The 21,151-nt window shown below is 45.2% G+C and overlaps 1 protein-coding gene across 1 annotated transcript in view; it reads left to right on the top strand.

Annotated features, from left to right (window-relative positions):
• NBAS (NBAS subunit of NRZ tethering complex) overlaps positions 1–21,151 on the top strand; it is a 1,027,824-nt gene that overhangs the window by 225,547 nt on the left and 781,126 nt on the right. Inside the window, 3 exon segments of the mRNA XM_075341124.1 lie at positions 11,557–11,635; positions 12,255–12,359; positions 16,785–16,921. Of these exon segments, the coding sequence (XP_075197239.1) occupies positions 11,557–11,635; positions 12,255–12,359; positions 16,785–16,921 (321 nt within the window).

The following is a 21,151-nucleotide window of genomic DNA, read 5'->3' as shown; positions in this document are numbered from 1 at the left end:
ATTCCACCCCTGGTGTCTTAATGTCATTTCCACAGCCTTGTGATTGACCAAATAACATACACTACACATAATTTACATCTAGTAAATTGTTTTCAGTATATTTATATGTAAAATTCTCTATAGCAGATTCCCCTCCCCCTCCAATGCCTGTGCTATAAGTAAAGCCTGCTCAGTCTCTTTGGCTAGGTTATGAGTTGGCCTTCATTGCCCCTTCTGTCTGTACTGGAAACATTTATATATTTCTTATGCTGATACGATATGTTAATGGGATAACAGTTTTATCATGGCAGTTAAAGGGTCGGGCTCACTTTCACTAATATGTCATTGCACACTTATCCCCAGAACTTGGGTCCCCCAGACTCCCATTCTGGCTGGGCATCAACTAGCAGTAGCAGGAGATTTGGCCACAAGGAGGCTGTCTCCAGTCATAGATCTGTCATTACGCTGTGTCCCCCAATCCCCCGATCACGCTTGTGTCCGACAATCAGTAAGTAGAGAGGTCACTGTAAACACATCTGCTTTCTCCATCCATTGCTATGCCAGTATACGCCTAAAGGTGGCTTTACACACTGCAACATCGCAAACGACATCGCTGTAACGTCACCGGTTTTGTGACGTAATAGCGACCTCCCCAGCGACATTGCAGTGTGTGAAACACATCAGCGACCTGGCCCCTGCTGTGAAGTTGTGATCGCTACAAATCGTTCAGGACCATTCCTTGGTCCTTTGTTTCCCGCTGTGCAGCATGATCGCTAGAAAGTCTCAGTGTGTAAAGGGGACTTAAAACACTGGAAACGAGTGATGTGTCACAATATCTGTCAATCACTATTCCCTGTCAGTCGGTCTCTCCCTCTCGGTCTCTATTCTCTCTCTGTCGGTCCGTCACTATCTCTGTCCCTCTCTCACAGTCTGTTGGTCATTTTCCCCTCCTCTCTCATACTCACCGATCCCCTATCCCCGGCGCGGCACTGCACGGTATTCACACTGCTGCGGCGGCTTTTACTATTTTGAAAAAGCCGGCCGCTCATTAAACAATTTCGTATTCCCTACTTTCCCCGCCCACAGGCGCCTATGATTGGTTGCAGTGAGACACGCCCCCACGCTGAGTGACAGGTGTCTCACTGCACCCAATCACAGCAGCCGGTGGGCGGGTCTATACTGTGCAGTGAAATAAATAATTAAATAATTTAAAAAACCGGAGTGCGGTCCCCCCAATTTTTACATAGTTACATAGTTACTTAGGTTGAAAAAAGACCTAGGTCCATCTAGTTCAACCTTCCTCCACCAGTTCTACATTTAGTCACTAAGTCATTTATAACCAACAATGTTTTGTGTACTGAGGAAATCATCCAGCCCTTTTTTAAAAGCTGTTATAGTATCTGCCATTACTACCTCTTGTGGTAGGGCATTCCACAGTCTGACCGCTCTAACTGTAAAGAACCCTTTCCTATTTAGGTGTCGGAATCGCTTTTCTTCCACTCGCAGTGAGTGCCCCCTGGTCCTTAGTATTGTTTTCGGAAGAAATAAGTTATGTGCCAGTCCTTTATATTGACCACACATGTATTTATACATATAAATGAGATCTCCTCTGAGACGTCTTTTTTCTAAGCTAAACATATCTAACTTTTTCAATCTGCCATCATATGGGAGGCCTTCCATTCCTTGTAATAGTCTAGTTGCCCGCCTTTGAACTGACTCTAACTTCTGAATGTCCTTTTTAAAATGTGGAGCCCAAAACTGGATCCCGTATTCCAGATGTGGCCTTACAAGTGATTTATAGATGGGTAACAATACGTTGGGATCACGGGATCTAATCTCTCTTTTTATACACCCTAGAATCTTGTTTGCTTTAGCAGCTGCTGCCTGACATTGAGTGCTGCTGCTCAGCTTATTTGTAATGAGAATACCCAAGTCCTTCTCCTGTTCTGTAGTCCCGAGTTTACTTCCATTTAATGTATACGCAGCTATAGGATTACTCCGTCCTAGGTGCATTACTTTACATTTATCAACATTAAATCTCATTTGCCAAGTATCTGCCCATTCTGACATCTTATCCAGATCTTTTTGTAATATTGTACTATCCAGGTCAGTTTTTAATATCCTACATAGTTTGGTGTCATCGGCAAAGACTGACACTGTACTATCAATCCCATCCACAAGGTCATTAATATAGAGAGTAAAAAGAATTGGTCCTAGCACAGATCCCTGCGGCACCCCACTGCTGACTATAGCCCATTTAGAGAATGTAGCATTTATGACTACTCTTTGTTTCCTATCTTTTAGCCAATTCCTTACCCAGTTGCATATTGTGTCCCCTAGTCCTTGCTTCTGGAGCTTTAGTATAAGGCTAGTATGTGGTACAGTATCAAATGCCTTTGCAAAGTCCAAATAAATCACATCAGCTGCATTACCAATATCCAGGTTTGCACTTACCCCCTCATAGAACCCCAACAGGTTGGTTAGACACGACTTATCTTTCATGAATCCATGCTGTTTGTCAGTTATCATATTATTTTCTGCAATATATTTTTGCATGTCATCCCTTAAAATGCCCTCAAAAACTTTGCATACTACTGATGTCAGGCTTACTGGACGGTAGTTGCTTGGATCTACCCTCTTACCTTTCTTAAATATCGGTACCACATCAGCAATCCTCCAATCCTGAGGCACCAACCCTGTTACAAGTGAGTCTAAAAAGATGAGATACAGCGGTCTGTCGATAACGGAGCTCAATTCCCTCAATATTCGTGGATGAATGCCATCTGGCCCTGGGGATTTGTCAATGTTTAATTTACTCAGACGTAGGCGTACTTCATCTTGTGTTAAATTAATTATATCAGGTGGTGGACTTTGATTTTTCACTTGTTGAATGATCCCTGGTACAGTCAGTTCCTTGGTGAATACAGATGAGAAATGCCTATTTAATATCTCAGTCTTTTGTTTGTCCTCTATAACTAACTTGTTATTATATTTTAAGGGTCCGATACTATCCTTTGTTTTCCTTTTGGCATTAATGTATTTATAAAAGATTTTGGGATTTATTTTAATGTCATTGGCGATTTTTGTTTCAGTAGCTAGTTTTGCTTGTTTGATTTCTTTTTTGCATTGCCTATTGATATCTTTATACTCCTGCAATGCTATTTCTGTATTCTCAGCCTTTAAGATGTTAAACGCCCTTTGTTTTTGTTTTATTATACTTTGTACAGTCTTATTTATCCATAGTGGTTTCTTTTTATTCCTGGACATTTTATTACCAGAGGGTATAAGTTTTTTACAGGACTCTAGCAGTATATCCTTAAACTTACCCCATTTATGTTCGGTATCCCCAGTTACCATGACTCTGTCCCAATCTACACATTTAAGCTCTTCCCTTAATTTGTTGAAATCAGCTTTCCTAAAATTCCAGGTTTTAGCATTCCCCCTTTGAAATGTTCTATTGAATATTATGTCGAAGCTTACCATATTATGATCGCTGGTGCCCAAGTGCTCCCGGACCTGTAGATTTGAAATTGTATCCGGTCTATTTGACAGGACCAGATCTAGCAAATTATCTCCCCTGGTCGGTTCATCTACCATCTGAGAGAGGAAATGGTCCTGAATGGTAGATAAGAACTTACAGCTTTTAGCAGAACCAGAAGATTCTATGTCCCACTGTATGTCTGGATAGTTGAAATCCCCCATAATAAGAACCCGATTATTATTATTAGCTGCCTTTTCAATTTGTTCCAGCATTTCACCCTCTATTTGTTCAGATATGTTAGGAGGCTTATAGCAAACTCCAATTAGCATTTTTCCATTATTCCCCTCCCCATGTACATTTACCCATACTGACTCTACATTGTTGCTGTTCCCCTCAATGTCATCATACAACACAGGTTTTAGGTTAGATTTGATAAATATACACACCCCACCACCTTTTTGGCCTTTCCTGTCCTTCCTAAATGTACTATAACCCTGTATGTTTGTCACCCAGTCATGGCTTTCATCCAGCCAGGTTTCCGTAATGCCCACCACATCATAATCCATGGTTGACATAAGAGTCTCCAATTCATTCATTTTGTTTGCAAGACTTCTTGCATTTGCCAGTAGACATTTAATCCTATTAACACCTTTATTACTCCTAGCCTCCCTACGTTCCTTGTATGTCCCATCCCCCCCTAATCCTTCATTGACCCCTACCGTCTCCCTGTCTCTATCTGCTCTATCTATCCCCTTATTTGCTCCACTACCCTCCCTCCCCCCCGATCCTAGTTTAAAAGCTCCTCCATCCGTCTGACCATTTTCTCCCCCAGCACAGCTGCACCTTCCCCATTGAGGTGCAGCCCGTCCCTACCGTAGAGCCTGTAGCCGACTGAGAAGTCGGCCCAGTTCTCCATGAACCCGAACCCTTCCTTCCTGCACCAATTTCTAAGCCACATATTTATCTCCCTAAGCTCCCGCTGTCTTTCTAGTGACGCTCGTGGCACCGGTAGTATTTCTGAAAACACCACCTTGGAGGTCCTGGACTTCAGCTTCTCTCCTAGTTCCCTGTAATCATTTTTAAGGACCTTCCACCTGCCTCTAACTTTGTCATTAGTACCAATGTGCACCATGACCGCTGGGTTTTCCCCAGCCCCTCCCAGCAATCTGTCTATCCGATCCACAATATGCCGAACCCGAGCACCCGGCAGACAACACACTGTTCGGCATTCACGGTCTCGGCGACAGATGACCCTGTCTGTCCGCCTAATTATAGAGTCCCCTACCACCAACATCTGTCTGGGCTTTGCTGCACTCCTATTTCCCTCCTTCCTACAGCAGTTGTTTTCCTGGTTGCTAGGAGCAACATCCTGCTGTAGTGACCCTAGTCCAGGCCCTTCATTCCTAATATCAGCCAAACAGGCATATTTACCAGGTTGTGCCAGGTCAGGACTAGGCTCCCTGACACTTTTCCCCCTACCTCTTCTTCTAACTGTTACCCAGCTACCTACCTCTGGGTCCTGATCTTCCCCACCTCCACCCTCCTCCATATCACTGGCCCCAGCCAGAGAAAGCTCAGTGAGCTCTAAACTCCTCTCCAGGTTTGCAATGCCCCTTAGTGTTGCAAGCTGCTTATTTAGATCAGTTACCTTGGCTTCCAAACACGCAACATGCTTGCATCGAGTGCAGACATATTCACCCTCGAACGGCTGCTCAAGGCATGCATACATCTGACAAGATACACACCTGGTAGCATTGTCCATGGAGCACCTATCAAATGGGGATCAACAGTAAAGTAGAAAAACAAAGAGAAAAAAACGAAAGAAACCCAATGGGAAACGTATAAGGATAAATTCAAACTATGTTCTTGTGTCAAACTATGTAATTGTGTTGAAACTATGCACTTATCTTAAATTCAGCACTTCACTTGAATTCAGCACCTCGCTCGCTCCATACGGCTGAAGGCTGGTATTCTCAGGATGGGGAGCGCCACGTTATGGGGAGCCCCCCAGCCTAACAATATCAGTCAGCAGCCGCCCAGAATTGCCGCATACATTAGATGCGACAGTTCTGGGACTGTACCCGGCTCTTCCCGATTTGCCCTGGTGCATTGGCAAATCGGGGTAATAAGGAGTTATTGGCAGCCCATAGCTGACAATAAGTCCTAGATTAATCATGTCAGGCATCTCCCCGAGAAACCTTCCATGATTAATCTGTAAATTACAGTAAATAAACACACACACCCGAAAAAATCATTTATTAGAAATAAAAAACACAAACAAATTCCCTCATCACCAATTTAATCAGCCCCAAAAAGCCCTCCATGTCCGGCGTAATCCACGGACCTCCAGCGTCGCTTCCAGCTCAGCTGCATGCAGGTGACAGGAGCTGCAGCAGACACCGCCACTCCTGTCACCTCCACGCAGCTAATGAAGGGAATAGCGCGATCAGCTAAGCTGTCACTGGATCCAGCAGTGGATGCAGCGGTGGCCGCGGGTAACCTCAGTGACAGCTCAGCTGATCGCGCTACTCACCGCCGCTCCGGTCAGCTCCATGCAGCAACTGAGGTGAGTAGCGCGATCAGCTGAGCTTTCACTGAGGTTACCCGCGGCCACCGCTGGATCCAGTGACAGCGGGTAACCTCAGTGACAGCTCAGCCGATCGCGCGGCTGTCTTCATTAGCTGCGTGGAGCTGACAGGAGCGGCGGTGTCTGCTGCAGCTCCTGTCACCTGCGTGCAGCTGAGCTGGAAGCGACGCTGGAGGTCCGTGGATTACGCCAGACATGGAGGGCTTTTTGGGGATGATTAAATTGGTGATGAGGGAATTTGTTTGTGTTTTTTATTTCTGATATATGATTTTTTCGGGTGTGTGTGTTTATTTACTGTAATTTACAGATTAATCATGGAAGGTATCTCGGGGAGACGCCTGACATGATTAATCTAGGACTTGTTGTCAGCTATGGGCTGCCAATAACTCCTTATTACCCCGATTTGCCAACGCACCAGGGCAAATCGGGAAGAGCCGGGTACAGTCCCAGAACTGTCGCATATAATGTGTGCGGCAATTCTGGGCGGCTGCTGACTGATATTGTTAGGCTGGGGGGCTCCCCATAACGTGGGGCTCCCCATCCTGAGAATACCAGCCTTCAGCCGTATGGCTTTATCTGGCTGGTATTAAAATTGGGGGGGACCGCACGCCGGTTTTTTAATTTATTTAATTATTTATTTCACTGCACAGAATAGACACGCCCACCGGCTGCTGTGATTGGGTGCAGTGAGACACCTGTCACTCAGCGTGGGGGGTGTGTCTCACTGCAAACAATCATAGGCGCCTGTGGGCAGGGAAAGTAGGGAATACGAAATTGTTTAATGAGCAGCCGGCTTTTTCAAAATAATAAAAGCCGCCGCAGCAGTGTGAATGCCGTGCAGCGCCGCGCCGGGGATCGGTGAGTATGAGAGAGGAGGGGAAAATGACCGACAGACTGTGAGAGAGGGACAGAGATAGTGACGGACCGACAGAGAGAGAATAGAGGCCGAGAGGGAGAGACCGACTGACAGAGAATAGTGATTGACAGATATTGTGACACATCACTCGTTTCCAGTGTTTGACTAGCTAGGTCGTTCTGCAGGTCCGGATCGCTGTTGCGTCGTTGGCCAGGTTTGCCTGTTTGACAGCTCACCAGAGACTCACCAGAGACTTTGTAGCGATCCCGGCCAGGTTGGGATCGCTGATGGGATCGCTGAAAGTCTCAGTGTGTAAAGGGGCCTTTACTCCAGAACCAGGGTCCTCCCAAATGCCTGTTTCAGCCAATGTCTGATCAGCGGTGAGTGAAGAGGTAAGGTGGCTTTACACACTGCAACATCGCAAACGACATCGCTGTAACGTCACCGGTTTTGTGACGTAATAGCGACCTCCCCAGCGACATTGCAGTGTGTGAAACACATCAGCGACCTGGCCCCTGCTGTGAAGTTGCTGATCGCTACAAATCGTTCAGGACCATTCCTTGGTCCTTTGTTTCCCGCTGTGCAGCATGATCGCTAGAAAGTCTGTGTGTAAAGGGGACTTTACAGCGACTTCGTTAGTAACTTCCCTTTCAAAAAGCTGCTTTACAACGTCCCCAATGACTAGCTAGGTCGTTCTGCAGGTCCGGATCGCTGTTGCGTCGTTGGCCAGGTCTGCCTGTTTGAGAGCTCACCAGAGACTTTGTAGCGATCCCAGACAGGTTGGGATTGCTGGTGGGATCGCTAGAAAGTCTCAGTGTGTAAAGGGGCCTGTAGCCACCTGTGTATCGACTGTTTCCAGTCATTAGTTTGTCAGTAGATTTGCCTATCTCCATGTTGGAGGTCTTTCAATCTCCATGTTGGAGGTCTTTCAATCTCCATGTTGGAGGTCTTTCAATCTCCATGTTGGAGGTCTTTCAATCTCCATGTTGGAGGTCTTTCAATCTCCATGTTGGAGGTCTTTAGCTGGGTTTACACACTGAGACTTTCTAGTGATCCCACCAGCGATCCCAACCTGGCCGGGATCGCTACAAAGTCTCTGGTGAGCTGTCAAACAGGCAGACCTGGCCAATGACGCAACAGCGATCCGGACCTGCAGAGCGACCTAGCTGGTTGTTGGGGACGTTGTAAAGCAGCTTTTTGAAAGGGAAGTCGCTGTAAAGTCCCCTTTACACACTGAAACTTTCTAGCGATCATGCTGCACAGCGGTAAACAAAGGACCTAAGAATGGTCCTGAACGATTTGTAGCGATCACAACTTCACAGCAGGGGCCAGGTCGCTGATGTGTTTCACACACTGCAATGTCGCTGTGGAGGTCGCTGTAACGTCACAAAACCGGTGACGTTACAGCGATGTTGTTTGAGATGTTGCAGTGTGTAAAGCCACCTTTCCAATCTCCACGTTGGAGGTCTTTCAATCTCCACGTTGGAGGTCTTTCAATCTCCACGTTGGAGGTCTTTCAATCTCCACGTTGGAGGTCTTTCAATCTCCACGTTGGAGGTCTTTCAATCTCCACGTTGGAGGTCTTTCAATCTCCACGTTGGAGGTCTTTCAATCTCCACGTTGGAGGTCTTTCAATCTCCACGTTGGAGGTCTTTCAATCTCCACGTTGGAGGTCTTTCAATCTCCACGTTGGAGGTCTTTCAATCTCCACGTTGGAGGTCTTTCAATCTCCAAGTTGGAGGTCTTTCAATCTCCACGTTGGAGGTCTTTCAATCTCCACGTTGGAGGTCTTTCAATCTCCACGTTGGAGGTCTTTCAATCTCCACGTTGGAGGTCTTTCAATCTCCACGTTGGAGGTCTTTCAATCTCCACGTTGGAGGTCTTTCAGTCTCCACGTTGGAGGTCTTTCAGTCTCCACGTTGGAGGTCTTTCAGTCTCCACGTTGGAGGTCTTTCAGTCTCCACGTTGGAGGTCTTTCAGTCTCCACGTTGGAGGTCTTTCAATCTCCACGTTGGAGGTCTTTCAATCTCCACGTTGGAGGTCTTTCAATCTCCACGTTGGAGGTCTTTCAATCTCCACGTTGGAGGTCTTTCAATCTCCACGTTGGAGGTCTTTCAATCTCCACGTTGGAGGTCTTTCAATCTCCACGTTGGAGGTCTTTCAATCTCCACGTTGGAGGTCTTTCAGTCTCCACGTTGGAGGTCTTTCAGTCTCCACGTTGGAGGTCTTTCAGTCTCCACGTTGGAGGTCTTTCAGTCTCCACGTTGGAGGTCTTTCAGTCTCCACGTTGGAGGTCTTTCAGTCTCCACGTTGGAGGTCTTTCAGTCTCCACGTTGGAGGTCTTTCAGTCTCCACGTTGGAGGTCTTTCAGTCTCCACGTTGGAGGTCTTTCAGTCTCCACGTTGGAGGTCTTTCAGTCTCCACGTTGGAGGTCTTTCAGTCTCCACGTTGGAGGTCTTTCAGTCTCCACGTTGGAGGTCTTTCAATCTCCACGTTGGAGGTCTTTCAATCTCCACGTTGGAGGTCTTTCAATCTCCACGTTGGAGGTCTTTCAATCTCCACGTTGGAGGTCTTTCAATCTCCACGTTGGAGGTCTTTCAATCTCCACGTTGGAGGTCTTTCAATCTCCACGTTGGAGGTCTTTCAATCTCCACGTTGGAGGTCTTTCAATCTCCACGTTGGAGGTCTTTCAATCTCCACGTTGGAGGTCTTTCAATCTCCACGTTGGAGGTCTTTCAATCTCCACGTTGGAGGTCTTTCAATCTCCACGTTGGAGGTCTTTCAATCTCCACGTTGGAGGTCTTTCAATCTCCACGTTGGAGGTCTTTCAATCTCCACGTTGGAGGTCTTTCAATCTCCACGTTGGAGGTCTTTCAATCTCCACGTTGGAGGTCTTTCAATCTCCACGTTGGAGGTCTTTCAATCTCCACGTTGGAGGTCTTTCAATCTCCACGTTGGAGGTCTTTCAATCTCCACGTTGGAGGTCTTTCAATCTCCACGTTGGAGGTCTTTCAATCTCCACGTTGGAGGTCTTTCAATCTCCACGTTAGGTGGGATTTTCCAATCTCCACGTTGGGTGGGGTCTTTAGGTGGCTTTACACACTGCAACATCGCAAACGACATCGCTGTAACGTCACCGGTTTTGTGACGTTATAGCGACCTCCCCAGCGACATTGCAGTGTGTGAAACACATCAGCGACCTGGCCCCTGCTGTGAAGTTGCTGATCGCTACAAATCGTTCAAGACCATTCTTTGGTCCTTTGTTTCCCGCTGTGCAGCAAAGTCTCAGTGTGTAAAGGGGACTTTACAGCGACTTCCCTTTCAAAAAGCTGCTTTACAACGTCCCCAATGACTAGCTAGGTCGTTCTGCAGGTCCGGATCGCTGTTGCGTCGTTGGCCAGGTCTGCCTGTTTGACAGCTCACCAGAGACTTTGTAGCGATCCCGGCCAGGTTGGGATCGCTGGTGGGATCACTAGAAAGTCTCAGTGTGTAAAGGGGCCTTTTCAATTTCCACGTTTGAGGTCTTTCAATCTCCACGTTAGGTGGGATTTTCCAATCTCCACATTAGAGGTCTTTCAATCTCCACGTTGGGTGGGGTCTTTCAATCTCCACGTTGGGTGGGGTCTTTCAATCTCCACGTTGGGTGGGGTCTTTCAATCTCCACGTTGGGTGGGGTCTTCCAATCTCCACGTTGGGTGGGGTCTTCCAGTCTCCACGTTGGGTGGGGTCTTCCAGTCTCCACGTTGGGTGGGGTCTTCCAGTCTCCACGTTGGGTGGGGTCTTCCAGTCTCCACGTTGGGTGGGGTCTTCCAGTCTCCACGTTGGGTGGGGTCTTCCAGTCTCCACGTTGGGTGGGGTCTTCCAGTCTCCACGTTGGGTGGGGTCTTCCAGTGTCCACGTTGGGTGGATTCTTGCAGTCTCCACGTTGGGTGGGGTCTTGCAATCTCCACGTTGGGTGGGGTCTTGCAGTCTCCACGTTGGGTGGGGTCTTGCAGTCTCCACGTTGGGTGGGGTCTTGGAGTCTCCACGTTGGGGGGGGGTCTTGCAGTCTCCACCTTGGGTGGGGTCTTGCAGTCTCCACCTTGGGTGGGGTCTTGCAGTCTCCACCTTGGGTGGGGTCTTTCCGTCTCCACAACAGGGTTTCTCCATTCTCCCTGTTCAGGCTTGAGTCTGACCAGCGGTGAGTAGAGAGGTTGCTGCTGATGTTGGTTCTCTACATTTATTGCTTACGAAGTTCTCAATACAGTTGAGGGCGTTTTCTCGGGTGCGTTTTCATAATGATGAATAGAGAGAATCGACACATGTCCAGCCACCTCTCCAAACTTTACTGGTGCTTGCTGGATGTAGGGGGACTCTAGGACTGGAGATAGGTTTGTCCTGATATAGCAATGAGTAGAGAGAATCAACACATGCACAGCCACCTCTCTGCTAACTGTTGTTCAGACATTGGCCAGAACAGGGAATCTGGGAGCCCTTGGTATGGAGATTGGTGCGGATCTGAAGGGTGAGACTTACAAGGATCAGAATTTTATGTATCTTCCTGTACTATAAATATCTCTCATGAGACAACCCCTCTACCTTTCTGTATTTACTGACTTTTTTTGTCTTCATAATTGTCTGTAAAGCGAATCATTATGAATCTTTACCCCGCAGCCTCACGCTGGAGCAGAAAGAGATCTGTCGCTGTAGACTGAAGCTATTGACCTACCTGGATCGCCTGTCTACATATGAGGTGAGAGTCCTGATGGTGACAGCGGAGTATCCCGGCCTTTATATATAGAGATTACTCTATGATGTATTGCAGTTAAGTCACTCAGCCTAAAGCTTCACATAGCATATAAATCTAGATGTATGGGTACCGTCCGCCCTATGCGGACCGCCATCTGGGGTAGGGAGCCTTATGTGCCAAGCAGTGCTCGCTGGGGACAAAGGTATGCAAAATAGCTCTTTTCTAAGTAACGCACTAGTGCCTCCTATTGGGGGTTGTGACCCTTTAACCAGCTTTACCATATGACCTGTTTTCCTTATGGTGATGGCCAACCTTGCTTTAGCCAGCCTTATACCATAGGATAAGCCTTTGTTGTAGGAGCAGAAGATGTTGTTGTTGTTGTTGTTGTTATATTTTATTAATAGTTTTTTATTTTTATGTATGGCAGAGTATAAAACCGCCATATCATGTGATAAGCAGGATGCTTATCGTATCGCTCGGTACCTGGCCGTGCATCTGCTGAGCCGTTTTTGCCCGTGACTCAGCGTTGCGGCTGATAAATAGATGGGAATTATCCTTTCGTAATCTGCTCCATTATCATGTTTTGAAGGATTTCTCAAACATCTGCTTCTTTGTCCTAAAGGAGATCCTCGGGGGGCCTCAGGCAGCGGAGAAGAGATACGACGCCGACTTCTTCAAGAAGTTTAGGAACCAGAATATCGTGCTGTCAGCGAGAACATATGCTCGGGTAACGTTACAAAGTCAGAACAATAAAGGCGGAATTGATTCCTCTTTAAGCGAGCCGCCTTTCACCTCCATTATCATTTATAATCTGATTCAGTTAGTTAACGCGGCGTTAAAGCCCAGCGCGCTTTGAACTCTGTATAGCAAGATGATCCTGTCAATACTAATTCACAATTAAGTAATCCTATCTAACTAGATATGAAGCCGCGCAATACCGGGCACTGTGACAAGTGTTATTATCCATCTGCCTCTGTTATTTTTAATATGCGGATAAGCTAAAGCCGTAGGATGTTATTGGGTTTGTGTTTTTCCCCCCCCCCACATTATAATTGCAGCTGCATAATCTGTAGATTTTTAGGGCTACACCTCAAAGTGGAGCTTTAAAAATCAATTAATAAAATCCGTCGGAGAGTGGAAAAGGTTGTGCTGCATTGACGGGAATGTCTATAAAGCATCAAAATTTAGGTTACATTTATTTAAGGGGTTAAGCAGCATTTGGAGCCCTTTTTTTTTTTGTTTTTTTTTTATATAAATAAAATGTGTCACAAACCGGGGGGGGGGGGGGGTCATGCGTACGTCCCTCTGCTCTTTCGTCGATCTGCCAATCTGTGACGACATTGCACCTCGCAGACCCATCCTGATGTCTGTAATACGTCGGAGCCAAGCGATACAATCTAGTCACTTTTGCCAACATGCGACGTTCCGCGCCCCCCCCCCCAAGGAGTACGTAAGGTCCACCTGGCATAGTGTAACACTGACATCTCATGTCCCCACAGGCATGGGTAGGGGGAATAGAGCAGGCCGCGCAACCTTCGGCGCGGCACCCAACTCTCCCACAACCCCAATAGGCCGACAAAAACTTTTCACTAGTCACAGTGAAACAGGATTCTGCCGGTCCAGTACAGCAGACTACCACCAGTTCCTACTTAAATATAAGCCTGGTCCGTTAGCAGGACTATATCGGGCCAGAAACCAGCCCAGGTAGTATGTAATACCAACCGCACGGACATGGGATTCAGGAATCAAGATAAAAGAAACAGTCCAAGGCTAAATGATGTATTTAATCGCCATAAGGGCACACTAGATCATACACTATATGCAAGATGAGATTTACATATATTATGTCAGAAATACAGTTGCGAGTAAGTTATAGTTGTCAGCAGATACACAGATGGATCAGTTACCTTTTTACTTAATGATTAGGCCTGGTGCTGGCTCGGCACAGGGGAGGCGCTGTGGAGCCACTGGTTTCTTTGGGACTTTCTCACACGTTACATGACATGACCTCCCAGAGAAAAGACACACACGAAATGTCTGCTTTCATTTTTATGAAACTATTTACCTCCCATATACTGCCGCCTTTGTGACCTTAGCCTGGGATGAACATGGACTGTACTTTCAGTTTCCAGAAAGTTATGAATTGGCAGTTTTCCCCATGTGGAAAATATGACAATCTTCTTTCTAGTTATGATTTGATCTATCCATAGTTAAAAACTATGATAGGTATGTGGGCTTCCCTCGAAGAGTTATTAAATTTGAGCTGATCCTTCAGTGGCTGAGAAATAAGGAGGGCAGGTCATTATATGAATAAAGAGGGATGTAGAGAGTGGAGGGGTGAGACTGTCGACCGGAAGAGGGTGGGGAGAAGGGGAGGGGAGGGAGGGAGGGGGGTATGTGTGAGGACTACCCTCACAATTTGTTATGTTTTTGAAAGTTTTAAAATGCAATAAAAATGTATCTGATTTAAAAAAATTTTTTAGCTGATCCACACATCCCACTATTAAAAAAAAAATAAAAAAAAATGTGTGAGCCATGCATCTCGCCTACATAAAGCAGGAAATATGCCTGCCGTATTTGTGGGAGCGAAACATTTCCCAATATTGTAACTTTTCCCCCTGAACTATACTGACTACAGAATGTGTTTGAAGTTGTCCTGAATCTTGCAGATGCCCATCCCCTTAGACCAAAAGAATTTATGTAAAAGGGTGTACTCACAATTATTGACACAATATAAAACAATATCCCCAAACCTTAGTAACCATAATAAGTTTATTTGTTTAGATCTTGATCTGTTTGATGTTACTAATCTTAATGTGAGGTTATAATACTATATAAGGAGGGTTAACTATTATGCTGTTATGCTTGGTCGTTTAATTTATAAATGTATCTACTGACACTAATTACCATATCTATTGGGTGTTAAAATGAGGTATGTAGATATATTTATAATTGTTTGCCGATGGATTAACCCCTATGGGCTCAATTTACTTAAGTGTTGTCTTAACTGGGTGGAACGTTTTATAGGTGCTTCTTGTTCTGTGGGGGATGCTTATCATCTTAGCACATAAGCCTCTTTTTTTACGTGCCACTTCTGGCAATTTATTTGTTGGATGTTTGGTTGGTCATTTAATAAAGGCTGTATGTTGTTGTCTTTCCTTCCCTCCCACTGTGAGTAATTCTAGCGCTTTATATCTGAAGTTATTTACTATAACTCCTTCTCTTTCCGGGCACTGTATCCGGCGTAATCTCAGTGGAACGCATGCTGCGTTCCACTTCATGTATCACAGAGATAGCGCTCTGACATGAAGCCTGCTGATGTCACTTCCTGTGACGTAGGCATCCTCCTGCCTTCCCCTGTGAATACCTTATATGGGCAACGCTCTGTTGGGCTTCCCTCACCACGTCATTACTTATGACGGTGGGGGCGGAACTTCACATCCGGGATCACTGCTGATGGGTGGCGTCTGGCGCCATTTTTAAACACTGACGCCCTGCACATTTCCTGGAACGACGGTGACGGATACCGAGGTGCACACGTGGCTGACTGCAGCCAGTGCTACTTACCCTAATAGGGTGCCCCTGATGAACCCCGATGTGACTCGTGATCGGGGTGAAACGCGTTGGGCAAGTTCTTACAGGTGTCAACTTGGACCCAGGTGTATTTTCACCATTCATAGTACTGCAAGGATGAGATAAGTACCATGTTTACATTTAATCTATTTGTTGTATGGTTACTTGGACCTGATTGATTCTGGTGGTGCCCCACTGCATTCTTGTGAAATACACAATAGTAATGTGCCTTCTATGAAAGTTTATGGTAATTGCCTTCTGTGAAGTGCCCACTTATAATATAATCGGGTGGATGGTCCCTAATAGCCTATGGAGAGGACTGCTCTGAGATCAAATGATCTTATTTTTGTGACCCTCTAAGAGATCTATGCCTCCGGCTGCATTGATTGTTAGCTTAGGGATTGCATCTATTCTATGATCTAGTTATGATACACAGAAGCTATATACAATATACCGAATAGGCATTAATGTATTTCACTATTTTGTCCAACTGGATGCCTGTTGGACAATTACTGGACTGGTGCTGGGGGAACTTTTTAGCACTCAGGATCCAAAATTGTACTTTAATATTGTAAGTGATCCTTCTTTTGATCTGGTCCATTTTAACACTGTTTAAATATGAAAAATCTATTGTATCATTGATGTGTGTGTTTGAGTCCTTATTTATTGATCAGCTTGTTGGTGCAACCTCCCCACACTCCCTCCTCTCCCAGAATAGCTGCACATGAGATCAGTAGAGGGAAAGAAGGGTGAGCCATCGGTGAGCGGGGGCGCCATTGCGTCCAGGTCTAGGGTGCCAACCTCCGCGGCTAGGTAGGGCCTTTTTAAGGGAATTTGGGCCATACCCTGGTTGCACCACTATTATTATTTTTCTGGTACTCCTCCACGATACGGGATTTATCATGATACAGTATTAATTGATTGTTCATTAGGGGACAATTTGACTTACCCCATTTATTTGCCTGCTCCTTTCTGTTAGGATTACAGAGGGGTTCCATTGTATGTTGGCATATTGGGGATTGTTTGTCCTGTTTATGTGTGTATGTCTAGGGATTGTTTTAACATGAAATAATAAAAATATATTTTTAAAGGGTTTTTTTCTATGGTCAATAACCATCCCCTCCCCAAGCTGAATTTCTCTTGAGAGCAGGGAGCCTGGTTCTACTCATGAACTCTTCGTCTTGATTAACTTTTGTCACCCTGCTATTTGGTGACCAGATCTAGGGGATTTCTCCTTGTTGCAGGGCAGCAGGTGTGTAAATGAAAAGTGGCTGCTGACTGACATGCATGTCATATTCCTCACAATATTCTTCACAATATTCTTCACAATATTCATCACAATATTCTTCACAAAATGCATTTGAGTTTAATTTAAAAAAAAGTTTCGAGCAGGTGAAACCAGCAATCCTTTACTCTCGCTGTGGCTTTGTGATGGGAAGGCTTTTTGGGGTCTTTCTAATTTGTGGTATACTTCATCCTTGGGCACTTAGGCGGAGTGAACGATCTCCACCTCAATGAAAACAAAAAGAGTGAAATTGTATATCTTTTCTAGGGTTTCTAAAATGACTTTTCATTGCAGGAAAGCAACGTCCAAGCTTTGGATCTTCTCTTTACCTTTCATGGATCTGATCTGCTCCCTCACCGTCTGGCCATCCTCTCTAATTTTCCCGAGACTACGCCTCCTCACAAATACGCCATCTTGCTCCCGGAGGCAAGGTGAGTTCACCCTGACTGCATCAAGCATTGCACTTTTTCGCCTTTATTATTTTTGTGGAGAGGTGATGTACCAGTAATTATTGCTTCTGTTTTTGTCCTCCTATGTTCACGGTCATTCTCTGTAATTTGGCGTCAAGGCTCTTGTAAATACGGCCATTTTTGCTTTATATAAAGTGTGTGGTAATTGTCTTCAAACCAGAGAAAATGCGAGTAATTTTATGCCAGAATAGACTTTCCTTTCCGGCAGCGTTTTGTGCATTTTACATAATTACTTTCCGTTGCAGAGAGGTTGCGTTATCCTTCTTCACGTGTATTGTTAATTCAGTGTCAACCATCCATTACAGAGGCAGAGACAGGAAGAGGTAGACATATCTGTGTGGATACTGTCTCACGGCACTGAGCTCCTGGGAGCAAATTTGATGCAGAATAGGTATTTGCCCAGGTGCACTTGTAATCCGGTTAACCCATCGGTTGTCTTTTGGCTCTCCATTCCATTTGGGAGCTAGAGCTCAATGGAACAGATTTCCTAATCCTATCCAATATGTGTACAGGATATTCGTATATTAGTAGAGGGCTGAAAATGCTCCGAATAGCTAGTAAAGGCTCATGTTGGACGATAGGCTTCATCTTATTGTATTTCACTTTGCACCACTTTTTTTTTTTTTTTTTTTTTTTTAAATATGCCCTCTCCATACATTGTGGATGCTGACTGTGCTATACAGCCTGCAACTGCCTTTGAAAGAAGGGATCAGAGCTAGCTCTCATCTCTGCTGTCGAACCGTTTAGATGCCATGGTCAATTTCTAACAGCGACATTTAAAGGAGTTGATCATTAAAAACTTGCTGATTGTTGGGTATGCCACTGCTGTGACCTGCACCGATTGACCTATTGGGAATTTTTTATCCCTCATAGAGCATTTATTTACCTAAATGGTAGGTCTGCACACCCAACTGACTCTCCATTTATTATTTATGGGGCTGCTGGAAAAAATTGTTCTCGATAGCCCCATGAGGAATGATTGGAGCATCGGGTAAGAATGCGCACTGCTGCTCCAGTCTTTTGGGGATAATTATTTATTTGGGGATATTGTTGCAAATGGTAGAGGTCCCAACTGTCGGACCACCACAGATGAGTAAGTTAGCATATTTTTTTTTTTTTGTAGATGATAACTTATTTTCATTAGACAACCCCTTTAAAGCATTCCTCCTCTTCCTATTGATGGGGTCATGGGGTGACAATATCTTTTTAACTGTGTTAGATTCCTAATGCATGTTTAGAAATCCCTTGAAAACCCTTGTGCAAGTATGTTAGCACAGCTGATATCAGTTTTGCTAATTAGAGAAGCTATAAAACTGACCTTCCTTTGAGCTAGTTGAGAATCTGGTGCATTACATCTGTTGGTTCCATTAAACTCTCAAAATGACCAGAAAAAGAGAACTTTCATGTGAAACTCGACCGTCTATTCTTGTTCTTAGAAATTCTACGCTATTCTATGCGAGAAATTGCCAAGAAACTGAAGCTTTCCTACAACTGCGTGTACTACTCCCTTCAGAGGAGAGCACAAACAGGCTCTAACCAGAGTAGAAAGAGAAGTGGGAGGCCGCGGTGCACAACTAAGCAACAAGACAAGTACATTACAGTCTCTAGTGTGAGAAATCAACGCCTCACAGGTCCTCAACTGGCAGCTTCATTAAATAGTACCCGCAAAACGCCAGTGTCAACGTCTACACTGAAGAGGCGACTCCGGGATGCTGGCCTTCAGGGCAGAGTGGCAAAGAAAAAGCCATATCTGAGACTGGTAAATAAAAGAAAAAAATTAATATGGGCAAAAGAACACAGATATTGGACAGAGGAAGATTGAAAAAAAGTGTTATGGACAGACGAATCGAAGTTTGAGGTGTTTGGATCACACAGAAGAACATTTGTGAGATGCAGAACAACTGAAAAGATGCTGGAATAGTGCCTGACGCCATCTGTCAAGCATGGTGGAGGGAATGTGATGATCTAGGGTTGCTTTGGTGCTGGTAAGTGGGAGATTTGTACAAGGTGAATGGGATTTTGAATAAGGAAGGCTATCACTCCATTTTTCAACGCCATGCCATACCCTGTGGATAGCGCTTGATTGGAGCCAATTTCATCCTGCAACAGGACAATGACCCAAAGCACACCTCCAAATTATGCATGAACTATTTAGGGAAGAAGCCGGCAGCTGGTATTCTATCTGTAATGGGGTGGCCCAGTCACCAGATCTCAACCCTATAGAACTGTTGAGGGAGCAGCTTGACCGTATGGTACGCAAAGAGTGTCCATCAAGCCAATCCAACTTGTGCGAGGGGGGGAAGCATGGGGTGAAAAATGTCCAGATTACCTCCGCAAATTAACAGCTAGAATGCCAAAGCTCTGCAAAGCTGGAATTGCTGCAAAGGAGCATTCTGTGTCGAAAGCAAATTATTATTTCAAGTAAAAATCATTATTTCTAACCTCGTCAATGTCTGGACTATATTTTCTATTCATTATGCAACTTATTTGATAAATAAAAGTATGATTTTTCATGGAAAAGACAAAATGTCCGGGTGACCCCAGACTTTTGAACTGTAGTGTATATTTAAGCCATGCTGAAGACTCCTGGTAGGTCTTATTTTCGGGCAAACATGGTATAAAATATAATAAAAACTATAGAAGATTAGTGTCGTCACCGCTATGATTATACTGAGTAATAATCCTGGCCAGGTCATGTAGATCAAGCATTGAAAGGTGTAAAAAAACGATATCCCCTTAAAAAAAAATAAAGTTAAAGTGAATGGTGTGATAAAAAAAACTACAATTTGTCTCGCAAGAAGAAAAGCAACAAAACAAAGCTTCATGCCGCTATGTTGATGGAAATATAAAAAGGTCTCGCTTCTGGGAGAAGAAGGAAAAACTGAAGCACAAAAGTGTGAATCGTCTCAAACCGGGAGCGGTTGAAGGGGTATTCCCACCTCAGCTGCTCCTCTGTATATTTCGGCGAGGCTCGGTTTCACCTTTTGGATTGATGATAAATGTTTTTGATGAAAACACCCAGCAGACATTTGTTTTATAACCATCTATCAATCTCCGGAATTGACTGTGAAACCTTTTTCCACCGCTTCTTCATGGAGAATATCATCAGCCGTACCTATCACAGGGATGAGATCCTTTCATTTGACATTTCTTGTATTTCCTGGTATAATGGTGACTGTCATTGGGGTATGTTCACACGGATTGTTTTTAATTGGGTCTCTATGTATTCTGCGCTGTGGATAAAGCGCCCACAATTTCCATTTCTTTTTTGTAAGAGTTACTCCAAAAATCACTTTCTGATGGCTAAGCGGCCATCCAGCAGGACCTCCAGCGATCTCTAGATCAGGGCTCTGGACACCCGAGAACGTGGCTCTGCAGCTCGGTTATGAATGGAGTAAGTATGAGATATGTGCATGCTCCTCCATTCATTGTCTATGTGACTGCTGGAGAAAGCTGAGCTCCGTGCCCGGCTAGTTTCAGCAGTTCCGTTCAGACCGAATGGCGCGGAGGCCTTGCATGGGCATCTCCACTCCATTCAAAAAGGGGTTTGCACAGCCACGTTCTCGGGTGTCCAAAGTCCTGATATAGGGATCACCAGGGTCCCGCCTGTTGGACCCCCAGCTATCAGCAACTTATCACCTATCCTTGGTATAGGGCATACATGGGAAAATGTGGCCCACAGACCTGGACAGTCAAAGGGCTTTATGCAATGGTATTCCGTACCATGTGACCAGACCCCACCCCATGTCTCACTTTCCCTAATATAGATATACTGAGGATACAGTTACCTCTGAAACACTGATGAAATGGGGGAGATGATAGCTCCGTCTTTTATCATAAGCATCTGACAGCACAGCGGCACAATGACCTCGCTGCATCATATCAGCTGTGCTGAGACATAATACTGTGTAAGGGGGCTGTGTGGGGTCATAATACTGTGCAATGGGTTTTCATTCTGAAGGGGATCTGTGTGAGTACATCATTCTGCTTGGGTCTGTATGGGGACATAATACTATGTAAGGCGGCTGGGTGGGTACACATTTATGTGTAAGGGGGCTATGTTGGGACATAATACTGTGTGTGGGGACATGATTCTGCATAAGGAAATGTGTTGGGACGTAATACTGTGTAAGGCGGTGGTGTGCGGACATAATACTCTGTAAAGGGACTGTTTGGGGTCATAATACTGTG

This window comes from Anomaloglossus baeobatrachus, chromosome 3 (assembly GCF_048569485.1).
Source record: "Anomaloglossus baeobatrachus isolate aAnoBae1 chromosome 3, aAnoBae1.hap1, whole genome shotgun sequence".
In the NCBI taxonomy this organism is placed as follows: domain Eukaryota; kingdom Metazoa; phylum Chordata; class Amphibia; order Anura; family Aromobatidae; genus Anomaloglossus; species Anomaloglossus baeobatrachus.
This window is presented reverse-complemented; position numbering and strand designations above follow the sequence as displayed.